This window comes from Letharia columbiana (genome assembly GCF_014066305.1).
Source record: "Letharia columbiana isolate WasteWater2 chromosome Unknown Sc0000030_s1, whole genome shotgun sequence".
NCBI classification, from domain to species: Eukaryota; Fungi; Ascomycota; class Lecanoromycetes; order Lecanorales; family Parmeliaceae; genus Letharia; species Letharia columbiana.
This window is the reverse complement of record NW_023501073.1, coordinates 1-25,696: the sequence shown is the minus strand read 5'-3', so window position 1 is coordinate 25,696 and position 25,696 is coordinate 1. Positions and strand designations below refer to the sequence as shown.

General features: G+C 39.1%; 6 protein-coding genes across 6 annotated transcripts; 4 read left to right on the top strand and 2 right to left on the bottom strand.

Moving 5' to 3' along the window:
• Window positions 1-225: 225 nt before the first annotated feature.
• HO173_008292 (uncharacterized protein) lies at window positions 226-1,855 on the top strand (the record flags this gene model as incomplete). The annotated part of the gene is made up of 2 exons (XM_037310192.1): window positions 226-609; window positions 677-1,855. 2 exons carry the CDS (start codon window positions 226-228, stop codon window positions 1,853-1,855), a joined length of 1,563 nt encoding a protein of 520 aa, XP_037162778.1.
• Window positions 1,856-2,575: 720 nt separating this feature from the next.
• Window positions 2,576-3,442, top strand: HO173_008291 (uncharacterized protein; the record flags this gene model as incomplete). Its single annotated transcript, XM_037310191.1, has 1 exon — window positions 2,576-3,442. The coding sequence occupies one exon, from the start codon at window positions 2,576-2,578 to the stop codon at window positions 3,440-3,442; it is 867 nt and encodes a 288-aa protein (XP_037162777.1).
• Window positions 3,443-4,937: 1,495 nt separating this feature from the next.
• On the top strand, window positions 4,938-6,730 carry HO173_008290 (uncharacterized protein; the record flags this gene model as incomplete). Its single annotated transcript, XM_037310190.1, has 2 exons — window positions 4,938-5,025; window positions 5,082-6,730. The coding sequence occupies 2 exons, from the start codon at window positions 4,938-4,940 to the stop codon at window positions 6,728-6,730; spliced, it is 1,737 nt and encodes a 578-aa protein (XP_037162776.1).
• Window positions 6,731-7,233: 503 nt separating this feature from the next.
• HO173_008289 (uncharacterized protein) lies at window positions 7,234-8,472 on the bottom strand (the record flags this gene model as incomplete). Its single annotated transcript, XM_037310189.1, has 1 exon — window positions 7,234-8,472. One exon carries the CDS (start codon window positions 8,470-8,472, stop codon window positions 7,234-7,236), a length of 1,239 nt encoding a protein of 412 aa, XP_037162775.1.
• A 1,443-nt stretch (window positions 8,473-9,915) lies between these two features.
• Window positions 9,916-11,245, bottom strand: HO173_008288 (uncharacterized protein; the record flags this gene model as incomplete). The annotated part of the gene is made up of 3 exons (XM_037310188.1): window positions 9,916-10,504; window positions 10,568-11,034; window positions 11,084-11,245. 3 exons carry the CDS (start codon window positions 11,243-11,245, stop codon window positions 9,916-9,918), a joined length of 1,218 nt encoding a protein of 405 aa, XP_037162774.1.
• Window positions 11,246-13,572: 2,327 nt separating this feature from the next.
• HO173_008287 (uncharacterized protein) lies at window positions 13,573-13,854 on the top strand (the record flags this gene model as incomplete). Its single annotated transcript, XM_037310187.1, has 1 exon — window positions 13,573-13,854. One exon carries the CDS (start codon window positions 13,573-13,575, stop codon window positions 13,852-13,854), a length of 282 nt encoding a protein of 93 aa, XP_037162773.1.
• Between the last annotated feature and the right edge of the window lie 11,842 nt (window positions 13,855-25,696).

Genomic DNA, 25,696 nt, shown 5'->3' with positions numbered 1-25,696 from the left:
CGATAAGAAACCTGGAGACCTGCAACATTTTTGCACGACCTGCCTGAAGTGGTCGGGATCCCCGCGACCTCGGACGCTCCTTCGTTCTAGAGCCTGTGAATATGCAGTCGCCCGCACGATACGCAGGCGAGGGCCGGATGATGATATCTGACATGTATATCATCATGTCCAGTCCTCGAGTCCTCGAATACAAAATTGGCCCCGCAGCAACGTCCATCCACAAGCATGGCTTCACACGAATTTGCAGACGAGAAAGGCGGAAAAACGACTGTTATTTCCTCCACCCCCTCCGACTTTGTTCCCTCGGAAACCGAAAGTGCAGAATTCGACACCGCCCCTCCTCCACCTCCCAGCGGTATCCTCGCTCGACTGCGCCATTATGAAGCCCTCTTAGACGATAAGCTTGGTGTAGAAAAAAATGGCCCCGCGAGAATACTGCCAGAGGAACGCAACCCTCCCCATCAGGCTATTATGGCGCTGATGTGGGCGAGTGGGACGATGAATTTGAGCTGCTTTGCTACAGGGTTCTTGGGGTGGGAGTTTGGGCTGGACTTGAAACAGAGCATCTTGACAGTGATATTTGGGACGTTGCTTGGTAGCATGGTTACGGTGAGGAACCCCAGCTACGCTGAAGATCTACGCGAGCCCAGGTGATCTGACTGTATGCTGCTCACAGGGTTGGTGCGCAACACTCGGTCCCGGGACTGGTCTCCGTCAAGTTGCCATCGCACGCTACAGCTTCGGCTGGTGGCCTTCCAAGATCATCGCTGCTCTTAATGTCGTCGAGCAGTTGGGATGGTCCTCTGTTGGCAGCATCACTGGGGGTCTCGCTCTCTCCGCCGTCTCCGATGGTAGGGTCTCACTCGTCCTGGGCGTCATAATCGTTGCAATCCTTGGTCTGATCTTCAGCTTCATCGGACTTCGAGCCGTCCTTTGGTATGAGTCATGGGCATGGGCGATCTTCTTCGTCATTTTCATGATCATGTACGGCGAAGCCGCCAGTTTCGCAGACGTCAAAACGCCTTCGGCCCTAGAAGGACAAACGCTCTCAGGTACGGTGATGACTCTACTTGCTATCGTCTATGGCTCGAGCTCCTCATGGTCTTCGATTGTGTCGGACTATTATGTGCATTACCCTGTCAACACATCCAAGACGAAGGTCTTCCTCCTCACGAGCATGGGCATTACCATTCCTACCTGTATCGGTATGGTCATGGGCTGCTGTGTTGGGTCTACAATGGGAGTAAATACCGAGTGGACGAATGCATACGACGATGGACTCGGATACTTGATTCAGACGATCCTGTTTCCCAGGGGCTTCGCCAAGTTCTTGCTTGTGGTGCTGGTCCTTTCTGGTATTGGCATCAACTGCATAGCCATCTACTCCGCTGCTTTGTCTATCCAGCTCTTTGCAAGACCGCTGCAGGTAGTCCCACGCGCTTTCTGGACTCTCATAATCTTCGTTGGCATTCTGCTCCTCGGAGTCGCTGGCCGCAATCACCTCCTCGCTGTTCTTCAAAACTTCCTGTCACTTCTGGGTTACTGGAATACAGCATTCTTCGTCATACTTTTCACCGAGCACTACATTTTCCGCAAGGGCAGTCTTGAGAATTATAATCTCGAGGTCTGGAACACGGAGTCGAAGATGCCGATCGGAATTGCAGGCTTGATTGCCTTCTTGTTAGGCATCGTTGGATGCATTCTGGGCATGGTGCAGACCTGGTACATTGGTGTAATCGCTGCCATGATTGGAGAGACTGGCGGAGATATTGGGAATCAGTTGGCTTTTGCGTTTACGCTTATCTCTTATTTGCCGTTGCGATACTGGGAAAGGGGTCGATTCCCTGGGCGGTAGACAGCACATGACCTTGGTTCTTCGGCGTGACTTAAGACACCATAAAGAACAACAAATGTGAATGAGGTTCGATCTTGTCCATTCACTCCATCATGCTTCATCTTACTTCATACACATATCCCCACCTCAACTTGATTCATGATTGCACCCACAAAGTCGCAGACTTGGTGTAGCATGGTATGAACGCTGCTTCTCAACACCATATGTTACATGCGACCTCATATCTTCACCATTGATTCCTTTCACTCCATCAGTCGGGCTCACTTCATCAATCTTCTCAGATCAGCAGTCAGTCCCTCAGTATCAGTCAATCCCTCTACGCCAGCCATACTCTCACCACAAGCGGGTCTCCCAGAAGCAGTCAGACTCTTCTCATCAGCCCTCTCTCACTTCCGCCGAGTACCACTCCACGTTCGCGTCCTCGCAACCCGCACAAATCGTCACTACTGCCATAAAAAGACAATTGGCTGGGTCCAATACAGCAACGTATTTCGAGGCGAGTGAAGAATTCACCATCAAAGGTGAGACCTCTCCACATCAATTCAAATCCGTCCACCGACACTGTTACACAGGCCTCAAAACCCAATGGAGACTTCTGTACCATCCGCTGAGTGCAAACGGCATTCGCTTAAGGTGAACATCCTCATTGTCCTTATCATTGACGAAGCAATCGAACTACCTCATCATTGGGTCTCACTGACCAGTACTATACAATAGGCCATGGCTCCATCTTTTCTCTCGCTCCCGCCAGAATTGCGCCTTCAGATATACCGATATCTCCTCTGCCACAGCTCATGGATTCAGGCGCGAACATTTGAGACTCCGAGGTGGCCTATTATCAACCGAGCCCAAAAACTTCTACCCGACTGTGAACGGGAGGCGCTAAGGGTGTTCTCGCTGGAGAGCGCCGTCTTACGGACGTGTCGCACGGTCTATTCAGAAGCCAAGCCCGTCCTCTACGGACAAAACACCTTTCTTTATTCTTGCGTCGCGTCAAAGTTCGTTACGGAATACGGCATGATAGGGTTCCTAGACAAGAGACTGAAACATATACAGCATCTAAAGCTCGAAATTGAAGATATTACCTGGTGTGGAGTGTCCACTGCGGAGAGTGTTGCTCGCGCAATTCAGTACTTCGTCGAGCGTGGTTGTGAACTGGGGACTTTCGAGCTTATTTTGAATCAGCTATGGGACAGACCTGGAGGATATTATGAAGACAGACACCATCTGCTCAGAGAAATTGCTGCCAGCCAGGAAGTTATGGCAGCACTGGTTGAGCTGGAAGTTTCCAAGACCTTGACCGTTTCAATTTGGTTTCTGCACGAAGCCGAAGCCTCTGAGCATGAGCTTCAAAAGTCATCAGCTGACAAGATCGAGGATTTTGTGGACCGTTTGGCGTCCGAAAAGGGGATGACTGCCACGCGAATTGTTATCGAGGATACTAAGGGAGACGGAGCCGAAGATGACTCCGAAGGGGAATATAATCGTGATGATGATTGGGCTTTCATCCCGTACAAGCTGTCCTGGTGCCTTCGCTCGCAGCGCTCCGAGCAGCAGAGCGCCGAAGGGGCCAGTACAAGCGATTGAAGCGGCGGGAGGTACCTTCTTTTGCTTTGAGGATCGGAGGTCGCGCTCGCTGAGTTGAGGTTTTATCAAGGAATCTCGAGCAGTCTCAGGAAGTAGCAATGGTGGTCTTGATAGGTTCCAAGCCTCAAAAGATAGAAGTGGCCACAGTATGCTGCGCTCGCAGATGTTACCCTTGCAATCTGCGACCACTTAGACAGAAGCACAGCTTTAGGTTTTCTCAATCAACTGACACAACCACTTCCGTCGCTTGATGGCACAGCCCTTCGAAGCCATGCTCTCGAAGCGCAGATACCCAGCATAAGGCAGATTAACGGCAAGATACTATTGCATCCGGGAGAATGGGAGCAATGTAATCATGACGGGCATTCAATCAAAATTGTTGTACCAATGGGCGAGTATGTAGTTCTCGCCTAGAAATGTTCTAGCCTTGACGTCTGGGCTTGGGGCATGCCACAGCCTCACTTTTGCATTTGTAAACCCTTCCCGGGGGATACGTATCTCTGTGGGAGATATGCGTCTTCTCATAGTCTGGTGCAGGCCTTGAAGCTGGCCTCTTATTGCGGAGGTAAATTCGCCGCCTACCATCTGTGACCTTTATCGCCATCAAACCATGTCGGTAGGCGGGGCCTTTTATCTCATCCAATGCAAGTCAGCTCAAAGGTGGGGGAAGATCGAGTTTCAGTATTCAGGAGAAAATCTGGGGCAGAAACAAGAAAGCATCGCTGCATCAGGTCTCTAGGCAAGGCATTGCATCTTACATTGGCATTTTAGCGTCAGCTTACAGACAGCAGGCCATGTACAAGGAAGAGAAGTCACGTTGTTATGCCACGGAAACCTCGGTCACGTGATCTGCATCCACACACCACTTCTGTTGTCACTACCCCTCTATTGCTAGCCAGCCTTGGCCTCACTGAGCCTAAAAAAAAGCTTTGATTACTGTCCAATCAAACAATATGATTCATCGGCGGTACCAAGAGCGTCAACGAGGCCATGCTGACTTCTCCCCAATGAAGTTTTGTGTGTAGCTGTTGGAATTAAATCTAGGCAAAGAAATCGATCTAGTTCGGCATGTGGCTAAGTGGCAGTGTTATGGAATGATATTATTGGTTGAACCTACATCATGTGATTACTACCAGACCCATAGACCAGTCATCAGCGAGGTGGCCCGAGCGGAGTTGCCGTTGCAAGGCTTCTCGTGTCACCACAGCCTCTCTTCTCAACAAGCCTTCCAGACTCATGATAATCTGCAAAGAGATTCACCATTTATACTACATCCATCCCACGATGTCGCTTTGCTGGTTTTGTCAGGAAATACCCGATCATTTTTTCCAACCAAATCCAAACCACAAAAGTAACCCTCACTCATCTTCCAATCTACTATCTGCAGAACTCCGCGGCTTCTGGATGCCCTCTCTGCAAGATTCTTGCCTCGGGTAGTGGCGGCGACCTCCCTCTTGAGATCCAAGCCACTCACCCAACTCATCTACGCTTAGCAATGATAGACCCGCACCAAGCTTTTGATGTCTGCGTTGATATTGACGATTACAAACATGTGTTTTACTACCATATACCGCCTTCATTCAGTGAGTTCGGCAATTCTGTTAACCTTTTGTAGCTTCGCCCCACTAACCTTTGTGAGGTCGACACCTTCCGATCGCTCAATTGAGTAAACCAATAGACGAATTGATCCTCATGAAAATGTGGTTGCGAGAGTGTCAGGAGACACACCCATTATGTTCAGCTTCCCATGAGCCGTTTGCACCAAAAAGACTTCTAGACTTGGGTCCCACTGGAAAGACGTGCGACCTAAAACTGGTCCAATCCCGAGATATTCCGTCAGTGAGGCCAGTATATGTGACGTTGAGCCATTGCTGGGGCTCTTCACCCAATCCATCAGTAAAGACTACGTCATCAAATCTAAAAGAAAGAACGAGAGAGATCTTGTTTGCGAGCCTACCCTTGACCTTCCAAGACGCCGTTCAGATCACTCGTCACTTGCAGGTGCGCTATCTATGGATTGACTCATTGTGTATCATCCAAGATTCGCCTGAAGATTGGGAGGAAGAGGTCGCCATCATGGGCCAAGTCTACGCCCGATCACTCATTACGCTTACAGCTTCAATGTCCAGGAACAGCGATGGAGGGTGTCGTGTCGGGAAGCGCCCAGCTGCCGAGAACAATCAGCCTCTGGATATTCTCAAAGGCTCGAAAAGAATTAGGATTTTTCAGAATACTCCGCTCGATTGGAACAACGCGTGGAACAGAGGCCCACTTCGTAAGAGAGCGTGGACATTACAAGAACGGCAACTCTCCACGCGTAGTCTTCACTTCTCCGAGACTTTACTTCTCTGGGAGTGTAAGACTTCTAAAGCTTCGAGCGAGCTACCGTGGATGCAGATGAGAATTGAGGATCCACCGTCTCTTCTGATGCTGAACGATGCTGCTGAGAACATAGAGAATTCCGGTTCACTATCCATGAGAGACCACTGGTTTAGTATTGTGGAAGACTATTCGCAGCGAAGTCTGACCTACGAAGCGGACAAGTTGCCAGCTCTGTCTGGACTGGCCCAAGTTTTGACACAGTCACACGGGACCTATTTTGCTGGTTTATTTCGGATGGACCTGCCATCTGCCCTTCTTTGGAGGAGTAAAATTGCACAGTTCCCCCACGAGCTTCAACCTCGAAGACCATGCCATTATCGAGCGCCAACTTGGTCCTGGGCTGCCGTGGAAGGTGCCATTATCTATGATAGCCAGAGACTTGACGAAGCAGTAGGCGAAGACAGATCTGGGCTCATCGAGCACGACTTCGGGCATTTTTCAATCAGGGATCTTGCTGTAAAGCCCGTGGGCAACGACACATTTGGCGCAGTTTCAGGTGGCTCGATACGTTTAGCTGGCCGTCTGACAGCCAGTATTGCTGATCTACAGGTCTCCGAAGAGGGTACTATGAGCTTCTACGAAGGGTGGAGGGCATTGTCAAATCGTGAAAGTGAGAGAGTAGGCGTTATCTACCCCGATGTCCTGTCGGATTTGAAGGATGGCCAAATTATATTCTGCATGGAAGTGCGGAAGGAAAGGTACTGGTCAGAGGTTGGAATGCCGTCCACGATATACGATCGGAACCCTGAGCCGAAAGACGAGGAAAATTCGAGGGCAATGGTCATGGGCTTGGCACTGGTGAAAGACGACGAGCATACCGGTGGGTATAAACGAGTGGGACTGGTGCGCTGGATGAAGAGACCGTGTTTTTCGGATGTGGAAGCCTGCGAAATCACCATTTACTGACGACGCTGGGTGCGATACATTTCATGACTTTGTTGATCGCTTGGTAACCACTCAAGGACAGGTTGCGGGATGCTTAAAAAAGCACGGGTGAATTTTTACTCATAGCTTCAACATGATCTATAAAGACCCACGGAATTGGTAAGGATGTGAAAGATAGCGGTTCCAGGTGTTTCGCCAGCGGAATTTATCCAGCTACGCTCAGTTATTGCTTCCAATCTTACGGGGCTTAAATATATAATTGAAGTGGGACGGGCAAGGGTGGTGAGAGATGTGGCACCCTCTGTATATGCTTGGTAGCACTAGTATCTCTCGAGATACAAGCATAAAGCAGCTGGGTTTGAGGGTGCATGAGATTAGGTGGTAGAGCAAAGGGGCAATTGGTCTCTCGTCTCCATACATAGCTGTGTAAGCTTCGGGACATTTGTTGTTGGATTGCGATTTAGCATAAAGAATCGGTTCTTTGCGTTGCGTCCTATTGTTATGATGTATGTGACGCCCTGAATTTAGAGGCGACTGGTGAAGCCGCTTTTGTCAATCTTGACCAGATACTCCTTTGTTATGTCCTCTACCTTCACCGTCCCCGCTAACCCCATACACAGCCTGAATTCATCGCTCAGCAATCTCAAGCAGAGCTCGACCCCTTCTTGCCCTTTATACGCCAGCCCCCACAGCACCGGCCGACCCACCCACACGAAATCCGCACCCAAGGCCAGTGCCTTGAAGACATCGGTACCGTGTCGTATTCCTCCGTCCACATGTACGGGTATCTTTCCTCTAGCCGCCTCCACGACATCCGGTAGGGCATCCAGCGTCGCCAATGTACCATTGAGTTGTCTTCCCCCGTGATTCGAAACAACGATCCCATCAACGCCGTGATGTACAGCCAAGTGCGCATCTTCTGCCGTAGCAATCCCCTTCACCCACACCTCCATCTCCGGCGAACATTGCTCCTTCAACCAACCGATATCACGCTCCCAGCTCAGTGTCGGATTGGGCGCATGTGTATGGAATGACACCGGCCCTGTAGGCGCTTGCCGTCTCTTGCCATCATGGTATCCTTTTGTGCCGTTGCTTTTCTTTTCCTCTCCCTGCTCTGACTTCGGCGTCGATCCATCCATGACCGTCTCTGACGCAGAGGAACCGGAGTCCTCGGCAAAGTTGGCAAGCTTGTATGGTTTGGGCAATTTGAACTGGTTGCGTATCTCCATGTTTCGGCGGCCTAGCATGGGGGTGTCGACGGTCAGGAAGATTGCCTTGTAGCCGGCTTTCTTGGCGCGTTGTATCAGCTTCCGAGAGTGTTCACGCTCTTCGAAGAGGTAGAGTTGGAAGATCAGAGGATGGCCGTCAATGTTTGAGGCGACGTCTTCGATGGTTGAGGTCGCGAAGGAGGACAGACCCATTGCTATGCCTGCCTCTTTGCACGCTTTGGCCGTGGCGATCTCTCCGTCTGGATGGGCCAAACACTGCATGGCGGTTGGAGCAACGCCAATGGGTACCGAGTTGCAAGCACCCCATATTGAGACGGAACTGTCGATGAGAGATATGTCCCGCAGGACTCGGGGCCTTATGCGGTACTTGCCGTAGGCGGTGGTGTTCTCTCTGAGAGTGGATCCGGAGTCGGCGCCTTCGTTGTAGTAGTCGCGTGTCTGCTTGTTCATGCGGAGTTCAGCGTGCTTTTCGAGCTCGGCAATGGTGAGGCAGTTTAGGTCGTGAGGCTTTTCGCCTTTCACTTGGGCGGCCATGGTGGAGGAATCGTGTGCTGTTGCTGGGGCAGGAGGACGAAGAGCATATGGGACCCCAGAGGAAGAGGCAACATGGGATTGAGAAAGTGCATGACGATTGAGATGATGGTGACTGGTTGCTGATAGTCTGTACTATGCCACATTGGTAGATACTAAGCCGATAGTGGCATCATACCTCCAACCATTTCGGAGATGTGGAAGGTGTTTTGCTTTTTTGAGGTGACCCCAGTGTGGGGCTGACACTATACTACTTAGAGAGTAGCTCCATTCGCGCTTTGCTGCTCGCCGCGCCAAGTCCAGTGCCAAGCCTTGTCCAATTACTTTCTTACTGGCATAGATGATGCTCTACTTGATACACATACTCATATGGTGTGCAAAAGCGCTCTAAGGAGGGCATTATCTGTCAAGTCAACAGTGCAACACCTATCATCGAGATGATTACCATGTCACTTGCGAATAAGTGTATGCGACCATGGAGCCTCGCTCTATGTCCATGATCATGTCGTTTCTCCTCCTTTCACTCCAAGATTTTGGAACTCCTCCATCCTGGTTAAGCGATAATTTCAGGATCTTAGAACGCGGCGTGCATGCATGCAGGCCGGCCGCTCTTCTGTTGAACAAAGACACCGCGGGAGCTCTACTCATGGGCAAGCAAGTCAGCGGGGTTAGTTAATTGAGCGTTGACTTCTATGCCTCCATCAAAAGCCCACTCACTACACAATGATACTGTGTCTCGATTGGAAGAGAGACAGAGTGGCAATGAGTTCGATGTTAGATACACCTTGCCAAAAGCAGCTAACCGCTCTAATTGCGACGCTGTGCAGGTCAAGTGGGAATAATCGAGACCAGTATCTCCAAAGTCCGTCGACCGTACAGACTTTCTATGCTTTTGTCACGACGTCACACCTCGATGTGTCCGGGTGCCTTTCAACGACGACAATAAGACAAATCAATCCTGTGGCGCGGTCGCTGTCTCAATCGTTGAAAGTGATTGTGTCAAAGTCCAGATCTGATAATTCTGCCGAACTGTATGGACGCATTCTGGGCGCGTCATCTAGGACTATCGACAGGCGTGGCGAAGCCAGGAACATAGATCTCGAACTCGGATCGCCGGTTCAGGGGCTTGGTCTGTCGAATATCAGTCTAAGCTCAGAAGAGGATGAAATGGGCCGGGTTTTAGTGCGAGATCATGGCACTGGTACTCGTGGCTTGTTCCTATCCGTTGCGGGCCATGAAGGGCATGGCGAGGAACCCTGGGTACCGAAGGAGTTGCATCGACAATATCGCTGAAATGGTAGTCCGGTCGTCGGTCTGCGCAACAAGGTCTGGCTCTGGAAATCTTTATAGAGAGCTCAAGGCCAGTGGGATCTGGTGACACTGGATTGCAAGGATACTTCCTTACCGGAGGCCAAGATTTCCCTAAGGGGTGATCTGCAGGTTACCTCAGCACCTGCCGATAACTTCTTTGTGGTGACTTTGCCACTGAGGTTGCCATGGTAGGGTGGGCGAATCGCCCTCCGACGGGCGATGACCAACATCCCAATCTGTCGTGACTCCAATTCCGTTGTCTTTCCTCATTTCCGACGGGTCATGCTCCCATTCTGCCCTGGGAAGATAATACCTGGACAATGGTCGCCATGAAAAGGTCGGTAGTGGAATCGATGGTGCTCGAACATCTAGTGGCAGATCTGAAGAGAACATAAGAAGTGATTCTTTGTGCACTATCTGCCTAGGCGGACTGATATGCGGATACTTTCCTCCTCGAGACGACACATGATTCTTGCGACCCGCTCGCAGAGACTTATTGTGTATGCTTGAGTTGACGGTTGATGTCCTGGTCCGAAATGAGCTGAAGATGCTGATCGCTCCCAGCTTGCTGAAAATGGGCTTCATCACTGGCAGGCAGGCGTTAACGATGCCAAGCAGGGCTTCGAGGCATGTTAGAAGGGCGATTATCGCGTACTGCTGCTGCGTATTCTGCGCATTAATGCCCGTTGTTATTATAATCCGGACCACAGTGATGGCGCAGATTCTATACGAGATATCAGCATGGCATTTCCTCGCTCCCTTACATCTTTTGTTGAGGGGTACTCACACTACTCCCATCGAGAACATGCCGGTTATGACGAGCTTCTGCCTCATCCGCATTTGAAGACCCCACAGAACGGGCATCGGGAGCGCAACAGTCGTGACGTCCATCATGAGGTTGAATACTCCGATGAACAGATCGAGAGACTTCTGATCACCACAGAAGCCATCGATGGACTGATTCCAGAGAAATGCAAACGGCCGGCATATCAAACAGCAAGCTAGGACTACGGCACCAAAATAGGCCAGATTGATGCCTTGGATCACGTAGCAGGTTGTACGAAAAGACAGCGTCCGGAAAATTCGGATATAGAGAGTCAGGACAGAGGCCCGGATAAATGTCACGGATGTAACCCAGAGGAGCTGTCCCACGAGCAACGCTTTGTCGCCCCAGTTTATGTCGGGGTTGGCTGGGTCCAGGACCGGGAAAATGGTGGAATGCATTGTGAAGATTGTCAATGCTAAGGTAAAGACCTAGTGTCCGATCAGCATTTGGCAGGCACTCGGGTGGTCGAGAGCATACTAAGCCGGCTATGCACAGATAGTCATTCAGCTCCAGCCTAAATTTCTGAAGCTTGCGCGCTGACAATCGGAGAACGACAGAGGTAAGAGCAGCAAACGAGAAGGCGGATAATACGCAGACGTGCATGACTCGCGCGGAGTCACACGTGAAACAGTCTGCCATTTTGAATTGTGGATTAGACTATTACCGAGGACTCCTTTCTATTCGTTGAACATAGGCTTGACAGAGCGCATTGTCAGGGCCTGCAGGGTCAAAAGCTGCCTTTGCAGTGTATGAAGACATCAAATAAATGAAGTGGAAGAGTGCGCCATTATAAGAGATCCAGTGGCCCTTCTCTCCAACGCCGTAATCCCGCATCGATGTTTTCGTCTATCACAGCACACCACCATCGAATGATACCGCCCTTGAAAATGTTCCGTTTTGTGTGGCAAGTGAGGCCTGAAGACATGTCCGATCAATCAATCCGCATACCAGAACCAATGAACACTGGACGCAGATTTTCTTGGCGATGTGAGTCGCAAGGTGCGACGAATGCGGCCACGCTTACGCCTCATCTCTAGCGTGTGTCAAGATTTCGATGGTGTTGTGGCAAAGAAACGGTAATCACAGTTGATCCTCAAACCTCCACAATTTTACGCATTGCGTGGCCCTGGTCCTTTCCTACGTGCAAAGACATGCGGGTGGATTCTTCGATGGGGCTATGCTTACGGCGGGGGAAGCAGGGCGTCCGCTGACTCAAATACCGGTACGGGCCTCAGGAACGGGTAACTCCCAAGAACGACAATAGAACGTACTTCAGGTAAGACGGGAATAGGGAGTAGACATCTCTTATTGAATGTATATGAGCAGACGGAGGGATTTCCTTGTATGGATGATATTCAGAGGAAAGCAAGTACCACGGGTGTGGATGGAAGAGTTGAAGGAATTCGCCCGTGGTGTTCAGATACCATATAACTTCACCGGTAACTTCAACCGAAAACGGTTGCCTGTAAGGTTTGTAGAGCCCTTCTCAATTTGTAGATTATACCCTCGCGGTCCTGCTGCGGATTCGTACGTTGTTGAGCTATAACAGACTGTGAGCTACGAGTCGAAATGCGCTTTAAACCTCCGTCTCAATGTCTCGCACACTGCATGACATCCGCCAGTCAAAGCATGCATCAGGTAGGTGCATTGGTCTAGAGAAGATGTGGCCTCGAGAAGAAGGGCAGTCGTCCGTCTTCATGCATCTCTTGACGGCTTTTAATCCCACACCTTGCTGTGCCTGCTCCCCAAGTATCTTGACCGCCAACAGTCCATTACAATTTCGAGCCCAAAGTTCTAAAGGGTCAATTAATCCGTTCTGATATCCTAGCCAGATCCCCATGCTAGGCTACGCCTTATGTTATTTATACGTGCACATGTAGCAAAACGCCCTAATGCACGGTAAATCTGGCCATCTCCCTACTCTAGCGCTTCGCTTAAATCTCTAAGTGCCTGACGCTGCATGCAGAGACCGAAATCTGCCCTTTCTACACTTTGGTCTAAGAGCTATGGCCGCTATGAAACTTGTCGCACTTTTCGTCCCTCGCTCCTAGACAAACAGCATACAATTTTAGCACCGTGGTTCGAAGATATCAAACCCAGCCGAGGTCTATCCCTGCCCTCGTCGTGACGTTCGTAGCGCAGATTTGACCAGCTGAAGGTGCTGCACTTCGACAATGCCAGAGCTCGTCACAGCTGTCATAGGAGAAAACGTCACGGGGTCATTGCAGATTATCTTCTAGTCTCTGCAAATGGTGGCTCTGGATTCTGGGGACCTGGCGGATAATATCCTTATCAGATTGTGCTCTTCATAGAGTTTCTCAGCCCTATTCGTTGGTCGATGTTGAGAGGGAAGTCAGAGGCTCGGATGTGCTTGCTGGGCTTCAAGGTCATATGATGCAGAGAGAGGGGTGGGCTGTTTTATGTTACGAACCGGGCATGGTGTTTGAAACGAGGGAGGAATGCTGGGTAGACTGGCTTCAGACAAGTTTCGAGAAAAAACGTCGAAGATGGAAATGTAAAGATAGAAGAAGGCAGACACCAGAGTGGAAGAGCTATCGTATAGACCGGGCACAAGAAAGAGGGTTTGCGTGTCTATGGCTGTGTTTCATTGGGACAGCTCTGATTCGCAGTCACATCCGATGCCGAAACAGATTGAATCCTTTGTCGGCTGTGTTTACAGCACCGGCTGAGATGGCAAATCGGCTCCCGATAGCATAAGTGACCTTTGTCACACTGTTAACACATTTGCTTGCAAGACAGTGCGACGTATCCTACTCACAACAGTATAAGAACCTGCATCAACGGTATCGCTTTCACAATCATACCCGACCAACGCTGCCTATTCATGGACTATGAACTCGTTCCCCATCATGCCGCCTACATCGTAAGCAGTGTACAACTCGACCTAGATACCTCCATGCACATCCGCAGTCACAGTAGCGGCCTCCCTTCTGCTCGAACTGCCTATGGCGCTACGTAACCGCATCATTTCTCTGGTGGTGGTCAAAAATTTCTACGGAAACCCCATCATCTTCAACCGAGAGACAGGCCCCTACTTCCCCGAATCAAAGGACGAGCACCTGCCACCGTGCCTGTCTCGAGTCTGTCGCCAGCTCCGCGACGAGGTCCTCTCGATCTACTACGGCGAGAAACTCTTTGGCGTACATATCCGCAGAAATTCCCACGTCGTCGAGCAGGACCGTGCGCTTTCCGTCGCTGGCTTGACACGGTGGGAGGAAAACACGTGAAACGTTTCGCTAGTCTTAAGTTCGACGTCCAGGTCTGCGGCGCGGCTGTTCAGCTCCATCTGCTGAACGGGCCGCGGGGATACCACGTTCGGAGGATCGCGGCGAAGACGGAGGATCGGAAGGCGAAGGTGAAGAAGAGGGTCGAGGCTTTTCTGGAACCGGCGAATGAGCGGAGGGTTGGGGGTGGTATCTGCGTGGAGGATATTAAGGGGGTTGAGGAGAAGCTCCAGAAGATGTCGAAGTCTCGGAGTTGAGTGGAGTAACCCCAATATGAGTTAAACCTGGAAATCAAGTCGCGAATCAATTATTACTGTGAAGGTTCTGCTTGTGCATCGCCTCCAGGGTCGAACTTGTCATGTATCCGAATCTCGATTCACGTAGCCAGTCCCATATCCACACTGCTCTGGATCCGCTCTACACAACCTATCGGTAAATTCCTTCCTTTACCCTACGATCGCGGGCTCGCAAGCGCACATCAGGTCTTACACAATTTCAAATGATTGCTTAGGGGCCTTTGGGCGGAATTCCACCATCCCAACTTCTAGTAATGCGCAGTGATTCATTGATGTCCCTAAGGCAGGCTTCAACGCCTCGGCGGGCTAGCTCTGGCGCTCCGAGTCCCCCCCTTAAGCGCTGTGCCCTACTTGTTCTTGGAATCGACTTGATTCCATGGTTTGGAATGCCTCGTGACTTCCCAAGGTCTGGGACGCAGAAATAACGTGTAAAAACAGCCATCGAAAGGGGTTGCGTAGAGAGTACGAGAAGGTGACAAAGGCATGTTCTGCGCTTGATGCTCGGATCGACGAGAACCATAAAGGACTGAAATCCGTGGCTTGCTGTCTTAGAAGTAATGCATCGTCGGTATTGGGGATTTTGAAGAGAATATAGGTATTATAGTTTATCTTTTCGAGACGGAGTCTGATCGGTATTGAATGTTTGCGTCCTGGGTATCCGGCGTTCATTCGGTAGATGCTTTCCGCATGAACTGGTTCTATAGCATCTTTGGAAATGCTTTCGAATGTGCGGAGTAGACTGACATGGCCACTGTTGATGAGGAAATCGTAGACGAGGTCGGTTAATTCTGGTGGACAGAGGAAAGATGGTGGCGACTATCTGGTCCCTAGTTTCAGAGACGGTGCTTCCGGCCTCTCTGTGGCGGCCATCCGAGACGGCATAAGGTGCCACGAGCACTGGAGTACTAAGGGGCGCTTCTAAATGCGCCCCGACTGCCTCTTCGTCGGTAGATCGTAGACGTATTGCTTTGCAGGGCTGAATTTGTTTGGCCATTTTCTATTTCTAGGTATCCTGATGCAAATTGGGTCAACTTGAGCTTTTAGGCGTACGAGTCGCCATTCTGAGCTCGTACAGGATTCGAGGGAGCCGAACTAGATGCTCCGATTGTGTCCCGAGACAACGTCAAGCGGCCTCTGGTCAGATGTATCCATCAGGCGGAGATGATACATCGTAGAAGCAAAGGTAGCTGAGGCTTCAATACGTTGTCGGGCTTCCGATCACGTCCACAAAGCGTGTAAGAGTGTGATTTTTTTTCGTTAAATTTTTCTAAAAAAAAAAAATTTTTTTTTTTTTTTTAATTTTTTTTAACCTAAATTAATTTTAATTTTTTTTTTTTTTATTGTTGAGAATAAGAACTCCTCAATCCTTAGGTATGTCGCAGGTATGTCGACGTTTTCCCTACTTCCTCTAGTTGTTGCCTCCCAAGCACATGATAGGCCAACGCTCGAGCTGACTAATCAGATCCTTATCTGCAATGGTAAATTACAATTGGTACGGAGTACCGCGGAAAGCTACATGTATGAAGGATTCCAGCGCCTCGATCCTTTCATTTGTGATTGATGATCCGTCTCCATTCTTCGCTTCCCGTCTCGAGTCGGAATGAGGCGGGTAACAAAGACTTTTGGAAGAATGAGCATCCGGGTATTCATACCAGCAGCATGAGTATCGAAAATCGGGTCCCAAAGTCTCAAATTTGTGATGGAAACCGCTAAGAGACTATGGGATTTCCTCTCAATAGTAAGGTGAAGGGGAACGTCTGAATAGATGTCTAGGCTTCTTCACAACGATCCCAAGGGATCATCACTGTCAGCACCCTTGATGACGCTCCATAGAGAGGAGAAGGGCCTACATTTCAATGCTAGAGCTTAGCTACATCGTCAAGCAACTTGGATTCTCAGCCTTCTACCGCTGAAAATTGAGATCGCTCTCGCAAAACTTGCCTGTTTCTGCCTCTTGCATTCAGCTGCAGTCATTAGCCGGCCGTTGGCGCGTTTGTCCAGCCCGCTTATCTTAAGTAGCGATGCGTCGCCAATGATTTTCTTCTTGTCTGCTCTTTTCTTGAGGCCGAAATAAGGTCTCAAAGTCCTCAGATATGCCGAAACTGACAAATACAGTGTTCGCGCCGCCAGTGGAGACGAAAAGCAGAGACGCAAGCAACGATGCAAGCAGGCTCGGGCTAGAAGGATATCGAGACAAGCGAAGCGAGCGGAGTCTATTACGGAAAATCGATGTCCACCTCGTTCTACCCTTATGGATCATCTTTACCCTCGGCTTCATGGACCGCATCAATCTAGGTAACGTCCGGGTCCTGGGAATCCTACCAGACCTCCATCTCGTCGGTAACGCGTACAACATCGCCCTACAGGTCTTCTTCGTCCCATATATCCTCATTGAGATTAATAATTTAGCTCGTAAAGATATTTATAATTACTAAAAAAAGAGATTAAATCTTTATTAATACGTAATAGATCGTATAGGATCTTATTAAAATTATATATATCTTTTTAATTTTAATAGTAAACCTCTATTAGAGAAGTTATATAATCTCTTAAGATAGTATAATTTAATTATATTAATATTCTAATAAATCTTATTCTATTTTAATAGAGATATAAGATCTTTTAGCTATAAATATATATTAGTAATTTTTCGATATTAAAAATATAATAGATTATTAATTAGCTAATTAGTCTTTATAGATATTTAAATAAATATTATTATAATATTATAAGTAATTATTAATATAGCTATATCGCGTAATAAGACTATAACTAATCTATATATAAAGAATTTATATAATCTATTAATATATATATTATTATTATAATAGAGAATTAAGCGAGATTCTTATAACTAATATAATTATAGCTTTATCGCGTAATAAACGATCTTTATTTCTTTAAATTATATATCTTTAAAACGATAATATATAAGTATTTTAATATTAAAAACGTCTTTAAATTAAATTAATTAAATATAATTAAGATAATTAAGAATATTATTAGAATTAGTATAGATATAATACTAATATAAATAAGATAGAATAAAAATAATAAGACTATTAAACTATATAGATGAAAAGAAGATATAATATAATAGAAGATATCTTCTATTAAGATACTAGATTATAAAGCTAAATAATATATTAAGAGTATATTTATAATATTATCTCTCTCTTTTAAAGAGCTATAGTCTTTATAGCTAATAGATTTAAGATATATATTTATTACTTATCTTATATCTTTAGATATTTATAATTTTTATAAATCTTAATTAAAGAAGATTCGTTTAAATATAATAATAATATCGAGTTATATAATAATTTTAACTATATTATATCTATATTATTCTTTAAAGATCTTAAAGATATTTAACTATATCTTATCTACGTATTAGTAAGATTCTTTAAATTCTTCTTCTTATTTAATCTTCTTATTATAATTCTTTCTATTATAATTCTTCTATAAAATTAAAGAAAATTTAATATATATATTTATCTCTAATATCTTTTAATAGTCTAGTCTAAGAGATTTACTATAGATTTATCTTATATCTTCTATACTCTTATTATTAAGTCTATTCTTTATTTTATTCTTTATCTTAACTTATAATTATCTTACTTTATAATATTATTTATTATATTTATTTATCTTATAAATCTATCGCTTTAACTATTAATATCTTATAGATTTATTTATTTTAAACTATTATAGCGAGTATTTAATAGCTAATAATCTAATTAATATAGACTACTTTTATAAACTTATATACTTATAATCTTATCGATTTATAAATATAATAGAGAGATAGATAATAAGAATTAAATATATTAAAGTAATAAGCTTATTATATATATTATCGATATACTTAATAAAGAGATTAATATATATTATTTTAAGACTATTCCCGTCGCCTTATAGTAGACTTACTATAGAATATTTTAATAAGTTCTTTTTAATTCGCTAATTCTACGAATGGTCTAGCGATACTTTATTTCTTCTACTATTTAAAGACTATTTCGTTATATTAAAATAAATTACTTATTTAATAAACTAATTTAAAAATATAATATCTTAAGTTTTTATCTTAATCTTAATTAATTATAATATCTTAGTCTTAAGTTAATATCTTAATAAAGCCTTTATTAACGCGTTTATTTATTAACTATTTATTCGCTAATTCGAATAGATATAAATATATATTAATTAATCTATATATATTTTTTTTTATTAAATATATAAAGAAGCTTTATTATAATATTAGAATTAGTATAAGTATATTATTAATATAAATAAGATAGAATAAGAATAATAAAGCTATCGAATTATATAGATAAGAAGAAGATATAATATAATAGAGAATATCTTCGATTAAGATATTAGATTATAGAGTTAAATAATATATTAAAAATATATTTATAATAAATATAATCTCTTATATCGAATTTTCTAAATATATTAATTTATATATATTATATAACTTAACTATTAATATAATATATTAAAATAATATTATTTTAATATTTTAGAAAGATATTCTACTATAAATATAATAAATCTATTTTTATATTATCTATAATTTATATAATTATTATAAATCTTTAAAGAGTATTAAAAAGTCGTTTTAAAAATACTCTTTTTAAAATTATAATTTTAATAATAAAAGAGAGGAAGTTAATCGCTAACTCGAGCTTTTAATATAAGATAATTACTTTTTTTAAAAGATTTTTAATTATAATTCTTATTTTAGCTAGCTTATTTAAAAAAAATCTCATCTTTATATAAATACTATTAAATTCGATTTCTAAGAACTTAATTATAAAATTTATAATATTCTTTATATAATTAATTTAAAAGTCTAATTTATTATATAGTTAATCGAATTATTAGATATATATAATTATATTATTATCTAATAAAAGAATTATAAAGAAATTATTTAAATAATAAAATATTATTTTTTATAAAAAAATCGTAATTAAGATTTAAATAAGAGTCTTTATAAAGAGATTAAATAGAAATAATAATATATATAATTCGAATAATAGATTTTTTTTTAATAATATTTATTATAATTAAAACTAAGTAGTTATTAATTTAATATAATAATAAGTATATATCTAAAAGCGTCTTTAAGATCTCTTTTAATAAATTAAATTCTTAAGTCTTTCTATAGTAATACTACTACTATATTATTATATATAATATATTTTAATATATTCTACTTTATTTAAATATTATTATTAACTAAATAGCTATATAAGAATAAGAGATTATAAATTTATCTTTAATCTCTATTATATTTTAATATTAAATCGAGTAGCGAATAAATATAATAGAATTTATTCTAAAAGTTAACCTTAATTAGACGATATTATTAATACTATTTTTAAAAGTTTATTAATAATATTTAGAGTACTTAATATATTAATAAATAATTTTAATTATAATAAATTAAAATAGGGCCTCGAAAATTTATCTTAACGCCTTTTTAAAGAATAGTTAAAATAATTTTAATAAATATTAGATTTAAATAATTATTTAACTATTTAAATTAATTATTAACTATTAATAATCTCTAATAAAATAAATTTAGATTTAATAGATTATATAGCGTATATAATTTTTTTAGATATATATTATAGCGAGTACATTAGAATATTTATAAATATTTTAAAAGTTATTTTATTTTAATAATACGATTATCTAATAATAAATAATTAAAACTATTTATAGCTAAATTTAGAATCTTAAGATATTTATTTATTAAATAATTTTATTAATAGATTATATAAATATATAAATAGATATAATACTCATGCAAAAATAGTTATCTCTATTAAAATTCTTATAAATTCTAATTTTTTTAATAATAATTTTATTAAGATTAAATCTATCGATATTTAGCTTATTATTACTCGTATAAATTTCTTTAAATATAAAAAGATCTTTATAGCTCTAATTATTCGCTTTCTAGATCTTAAAATTATTTTAATTATTTTAAATATATATAATAATAAAGATAAGATAATTAATAAAAATAAAGTTAAATTTATAAATAAGAGGTAGTTATAGTAGATAAATAATATATATATAAAGAGTCTTATTTAAGTTTTTCTTTACGCTAATATATATAAAGCGATTAATAGTTATTAAATATATATAAAAATAATATATTATATAATTATAATTATTAATATTTTTATTTTTTTAATTATAATAATATATATATAAGCTAATTTAACGAGATTTTTAGTCTTAAAAATCTTAAAGAAGATTTATTTAAAGTATTTAATATTTATACTTTAAAATCTTTTAATAATATTAAAAAAGAGCTTTTTATCTTTCGAATAATAAAAAGAAATCTCTCTTCTTTTCTTCTTAATTCGATTTAAAATTAAATAAGTTTAAATTTAATATATTTAAATAATAATAATAATAATTACGACTATAATAATAATAATAATAATATAATTTATAAACTCGACTTTTATAAGAATAGCGATTATTTTATTTCTCTTAAATCTTAAATAATTAAGCTATTAATTTTATAAGATTTATTTTAATAATAAATAAGAATATTTTATTTATTTAATTTAGACTTATAATACTTAATAATATATTATATATAAAAATATTTTTATAAAGAAAAAATATTTTAATCTTAATAATTTTAGAAGTCTTTTTAATTTTAAAAGTCTTAAAGATCTTAGAAATCTTATTAATAGCGTTAAAAATCTTTTTAATAATTTTAAAAATAAAAATAATATAATCGCTTTTTTAAATCTAATAATAATAATAAAAGTTATTATAAAGTATATAAGAGTATAAAATATATTTATAATAATTAAATAGTACTTATAATAATTAAATAAAGATTAATTTATATAAACTTAATTATAAAAGAAAAGAAAAATAATATAATTTTAAAAGAGATAAAATTAAATAAAGAGTTATTAATAGATATAAAATAGATAACTATATAGTTTATATTAAATATCTATTTTTAATCTCTTATTAAGATATTAATAAAGATATTAATAAAAATATTAATAGAATTAATAACTAATTAAATAGCTATTAACGCTATAATCTTATAATAAATTTATTAATCTATAATTCTATTATTATAATTAATATTTATAAATAATAAGATTATATAGAAATAACGTATATATAAATAAATATATAGATATATAGTTAGATATATTTAATATTAAGATTACTAGCCGAAAAGATATGATATGATATGGGATATTAACCTATCATATCATACTCTAATATGATATGAGTTATTGAGATTTGTATGATCTCATACCTGGTATGATATGGGATCTTGGCGGGATATCCCACGGTATGGTATATCTGTGGTATCATACTATGAAATGATATATGTATAGAATATCCCGTTGGGATTTCTATATTTAGAAGTATAAAGTAGCTATTCTAATCATCATTCTGGTTAACGGCTAATCGTATCTACCCCCATTCGATATACTACCATGGCTGCCACTACTATGGCTGCCACTATCATGGCTGCCACTACCATAACTGCCACTACTATGGCTATCACTCACTATTATGACTATCACTACCATAGCTACTGTCGAAATGTGGCCCCCGCGCATCCCAGCCACCGTGTTTTCAGCCACCTGATTTTGTACTGTATTTAGAACCTGGCCCCGGAGAGGTTTTGGAGAATTAATCCGTCCGTTCTACACATCATATATCTAATATTTTAACAGCTACCACTATTATAGCTACCACTATTTATTATTTAAATAGCCTACTATCATATGATAGTGCCAGTCATGGTAGTGCCAGCCATGGTAGTGCCAGCCATGGTAGTGCCAGCCATGGTAGTGCCAGCCATGGTAGTGCCAGCCATGGTAGTGCCAGCCATGGTAGTGCCAGCCATGGTAGTGCCAGCCATGGTAGTGCCAGCCATGGTAGTGCCAGCCATGGTAGTGCCAGCCATGGTAGTGCCAGCCATGGTAGTGCCAGACAGGTAGTGTCAGCCATGGTAGTGCCAGCCATGGTAGTGCCAGCCATGGTAGTGCCAGCCATGGTAGGCCAGAATGATGACTAGAATAGCTACTTATACTTCTAAATATAGAAATCCCAACGGGATATCCCATACATATACCATTCCATGGTATGATACCACAGATATACCATACCGTGGTATATCCCGCCAAGATCCCGAACCCATACCAGAAAAATGGAATGGTATCCGACCCTATAATATATTATTATTTAATATAATTATTATAAATATAATTTTATAATAAAATAGATTTATTTTAGATATTAAAAGTATAAGTTTTAGATAATTATTAAATAGCTTTATCGAGCGATATATAAGAAATTATTTATTAAAGATCTTTTATTAAAGATCTCGCTTATTATAAATAAACTTATTTATATATAGAAATATTATAAAGACGAGATAAAAGAAGATATATAGAGTTATCTCGATATAGATTAATTTATTAAAATAAATAAAAATTTAAAATAATAGATTCTTAATAATTAAATATTTTTTTTTATTAATTTCGTTATAAAGATATTAACTATTTATAATAATATATTATAATTAAAAATAATAAAATATTAAGAGATTATTAAACTCTATATTTATATAGATTAATTTAAGATTAATAAGATATATCTTTATAAATTTCGATTTAATATAATAAATATTTAGATTAATAATTTAATTTATAAGAGTATTTATAATTATTAGAAAGAAAGATTAAATCTTTATAAATACGTAATAAATCGTATAAGATCTTATTAAAATTATATATATCTTTTTAATTTTAATAATAAACCTCTATTAAAGAAGTTATATAATTTCTTAAAATAGTATAATTTAATTATATTAATATTCTAATAGATCTTATCCTATTTTAATAAAGATATAAGATCTTTTAGCTATAAATATATATTAGTAATTTTTTAATATTAAAAATATAATAGATTATTAATTAACTAATTAGTCTTTATAGATATTTAAATAAATATTAAAATAGGTATTATTATAATATTATAAATAGTTATTAATATAGTTATATCGCGTAATAGAACTATAGTTAATCTATATATAAAGAATTTATATAATCTATTAATATATATATTATTATTATAATAGAGAATTAAGCGAGATTCTTATAATTAATATAATTATAGCTCTATCGCGTAATAAATAATCTTTATTTCTTTAAATTATATATCTTTAAAATAATAATATATAGCTATTTTAATATTAAAAATATCTTTAAATTAAATTAATTAAATATAATTAAGATAATTAAGAATATTATTAAAACTAATATAGATACGATATTAATATAAATGAGATAGAATTAAAATAATAAGATTATCGAATTATATAAATAAAAAGAAGATATAGTAAAATAGAAGATATTTTTATTAAGATATTAGACTATAAAGCTAAATAGTATATTAAGAATATACTTATAATATTACTCTCTTTTTTAAATAGTTATAATCTTTATAGCTAATAAATTAAAAATATAGATTTATTATTTATCTTATATTTTTAAATATTTATAATCTTTATAAATCTTAATTAAAGAAGATTTATTTAGATATAATAGTAATATCGAGTTATATACTAATCTTAACTATACTATATTTATATTATTCTTTAAAGATCTCGAAGATATAATTTATATCTTATCTACGTATTAGTAAAATTCTTTAAATTCTTCTTCTTATCTAGTCTTCTTATTATAATTCTTCTTATTATAATTCTTTAATAGAATTAAAAAAAAACTAAAGTATATATTTATTTTTAATATCTTTTAATAATCTAGCTTAAGAGCTTTATTATAAATTTATCTTATATTTCTTAGACTTACTATAGAATATTTTAATAAGTTCTTTTCGATTCGCTAATTCTATAAATAGTCTAATAATACTTTATTTCTTCTATTATCTAGAGATTATTCTATTATATTAAAACGAATTACTCGTTTAATAAACTAATCTAAAAATACGATATCTTAAATTTCTATCTTAATCTTAATCGATTATAATATTTTAATCTTAAATTAATATCTTAATAAAGTTCTTATTAGCGCGTTTATTTATTAATAATTTATTCGCTAATTCGAATAGACGTAAGTATACGTTAATTAACTCGTATATATTTCTCTTCGTCGAGGAGTATATAAAGAAGTTTTATTATAATATTAGAATTAGTATAAATACGATATTAATATAAGTAAGATAGAATAAGAATAATAAGACTATCGAATTATATATATAGAAAGAAGATATAATATAGTAGAAGATATCTTCGTTAAGACTCGCTAGTTATAGAATTAAGTAATATATTAAGAATACGCTCGTAATAAATAGAGTCTCTATAAGATCGTCGTAGAATCTCGTAGAGGCTATTATTAATACTTACTCGACTTTTATTTAATATAGTTAAGCTAATAAATTACTTATTAAATATAATTAAAGATATTTTCTTTTTTCTATAATCGAATAATCTAGGTCGCGAATTTTCTTCTTTACGATTTTATTTATAAATGATAAATTATCGAATTCTATATTAAATAATAGTAATTAGAAGTATAAATCGATAAGAATTTATAGTTTTAAAGTATAAATTAGTAATTAGTCTTACGATATTTACTAGGATTTACAATCTCTAAAATCCGATAAATCCGGCGTAATATTAAAATATCTATATTTTACTAAATTTATATAATAAACTAATACGATAGTACTAGTTTTTTATTAATAATAAGACTTCTATATCGAAGAATTAAATTATAACTTTTTAGACTTTATAGATCTATTACTACGTAAATATTAAATAATCTCCTTTATAGAAGGAGCACGTATAGCTTTTACACACGCTCCCAATTGCGAATAAGATATATCAGCAAGTTCGGATTTCAGATCCTACAGCCGAGCGACAGGGTCTGAGGTTAGCGATGATGGACATATGCAGTCTTAATGCAAACCCTGTAGAGACGAACACCAATTCAGTTAACAGTTTGGAGACGACCGCGATAGTACCATAGCAAAGTGAAGAGATTGCATCGATTGAGCCGGACCGCATAAGCGCAGTCACGAATAATGACCCGGCGCTGGCGACTCATAATACAGACCCTACAGATATGCAGGCTTCACGTCCCAAGAAACAGTCTTTCACGATCGAAAGGAGACTCTAGATATACCCTTCACCTTGAATATAGTCATAAATATTATTAATGATACTATCTAGGGTAAATTATAAATTCATACTCTAAAATCTTAAATTCTTATAAATTTATACTTTTAATTATATTTTTATATCTTAATAAAATATAAATCGATAATTTACTATTTCTTAGAGTATAAAAATATAATTTATTATAGTACGCTAAGATTAGATCTTCGAAGACTATAATATTAGCTCGAATCGATCTTAAGAGTCTCGAATTAAATATCTCTAGAGTTCGTCGTATAACTCGTCGAAATCTCGCTAACGAGCTCTTATTATTATAAATCTCTAACTTATCTTA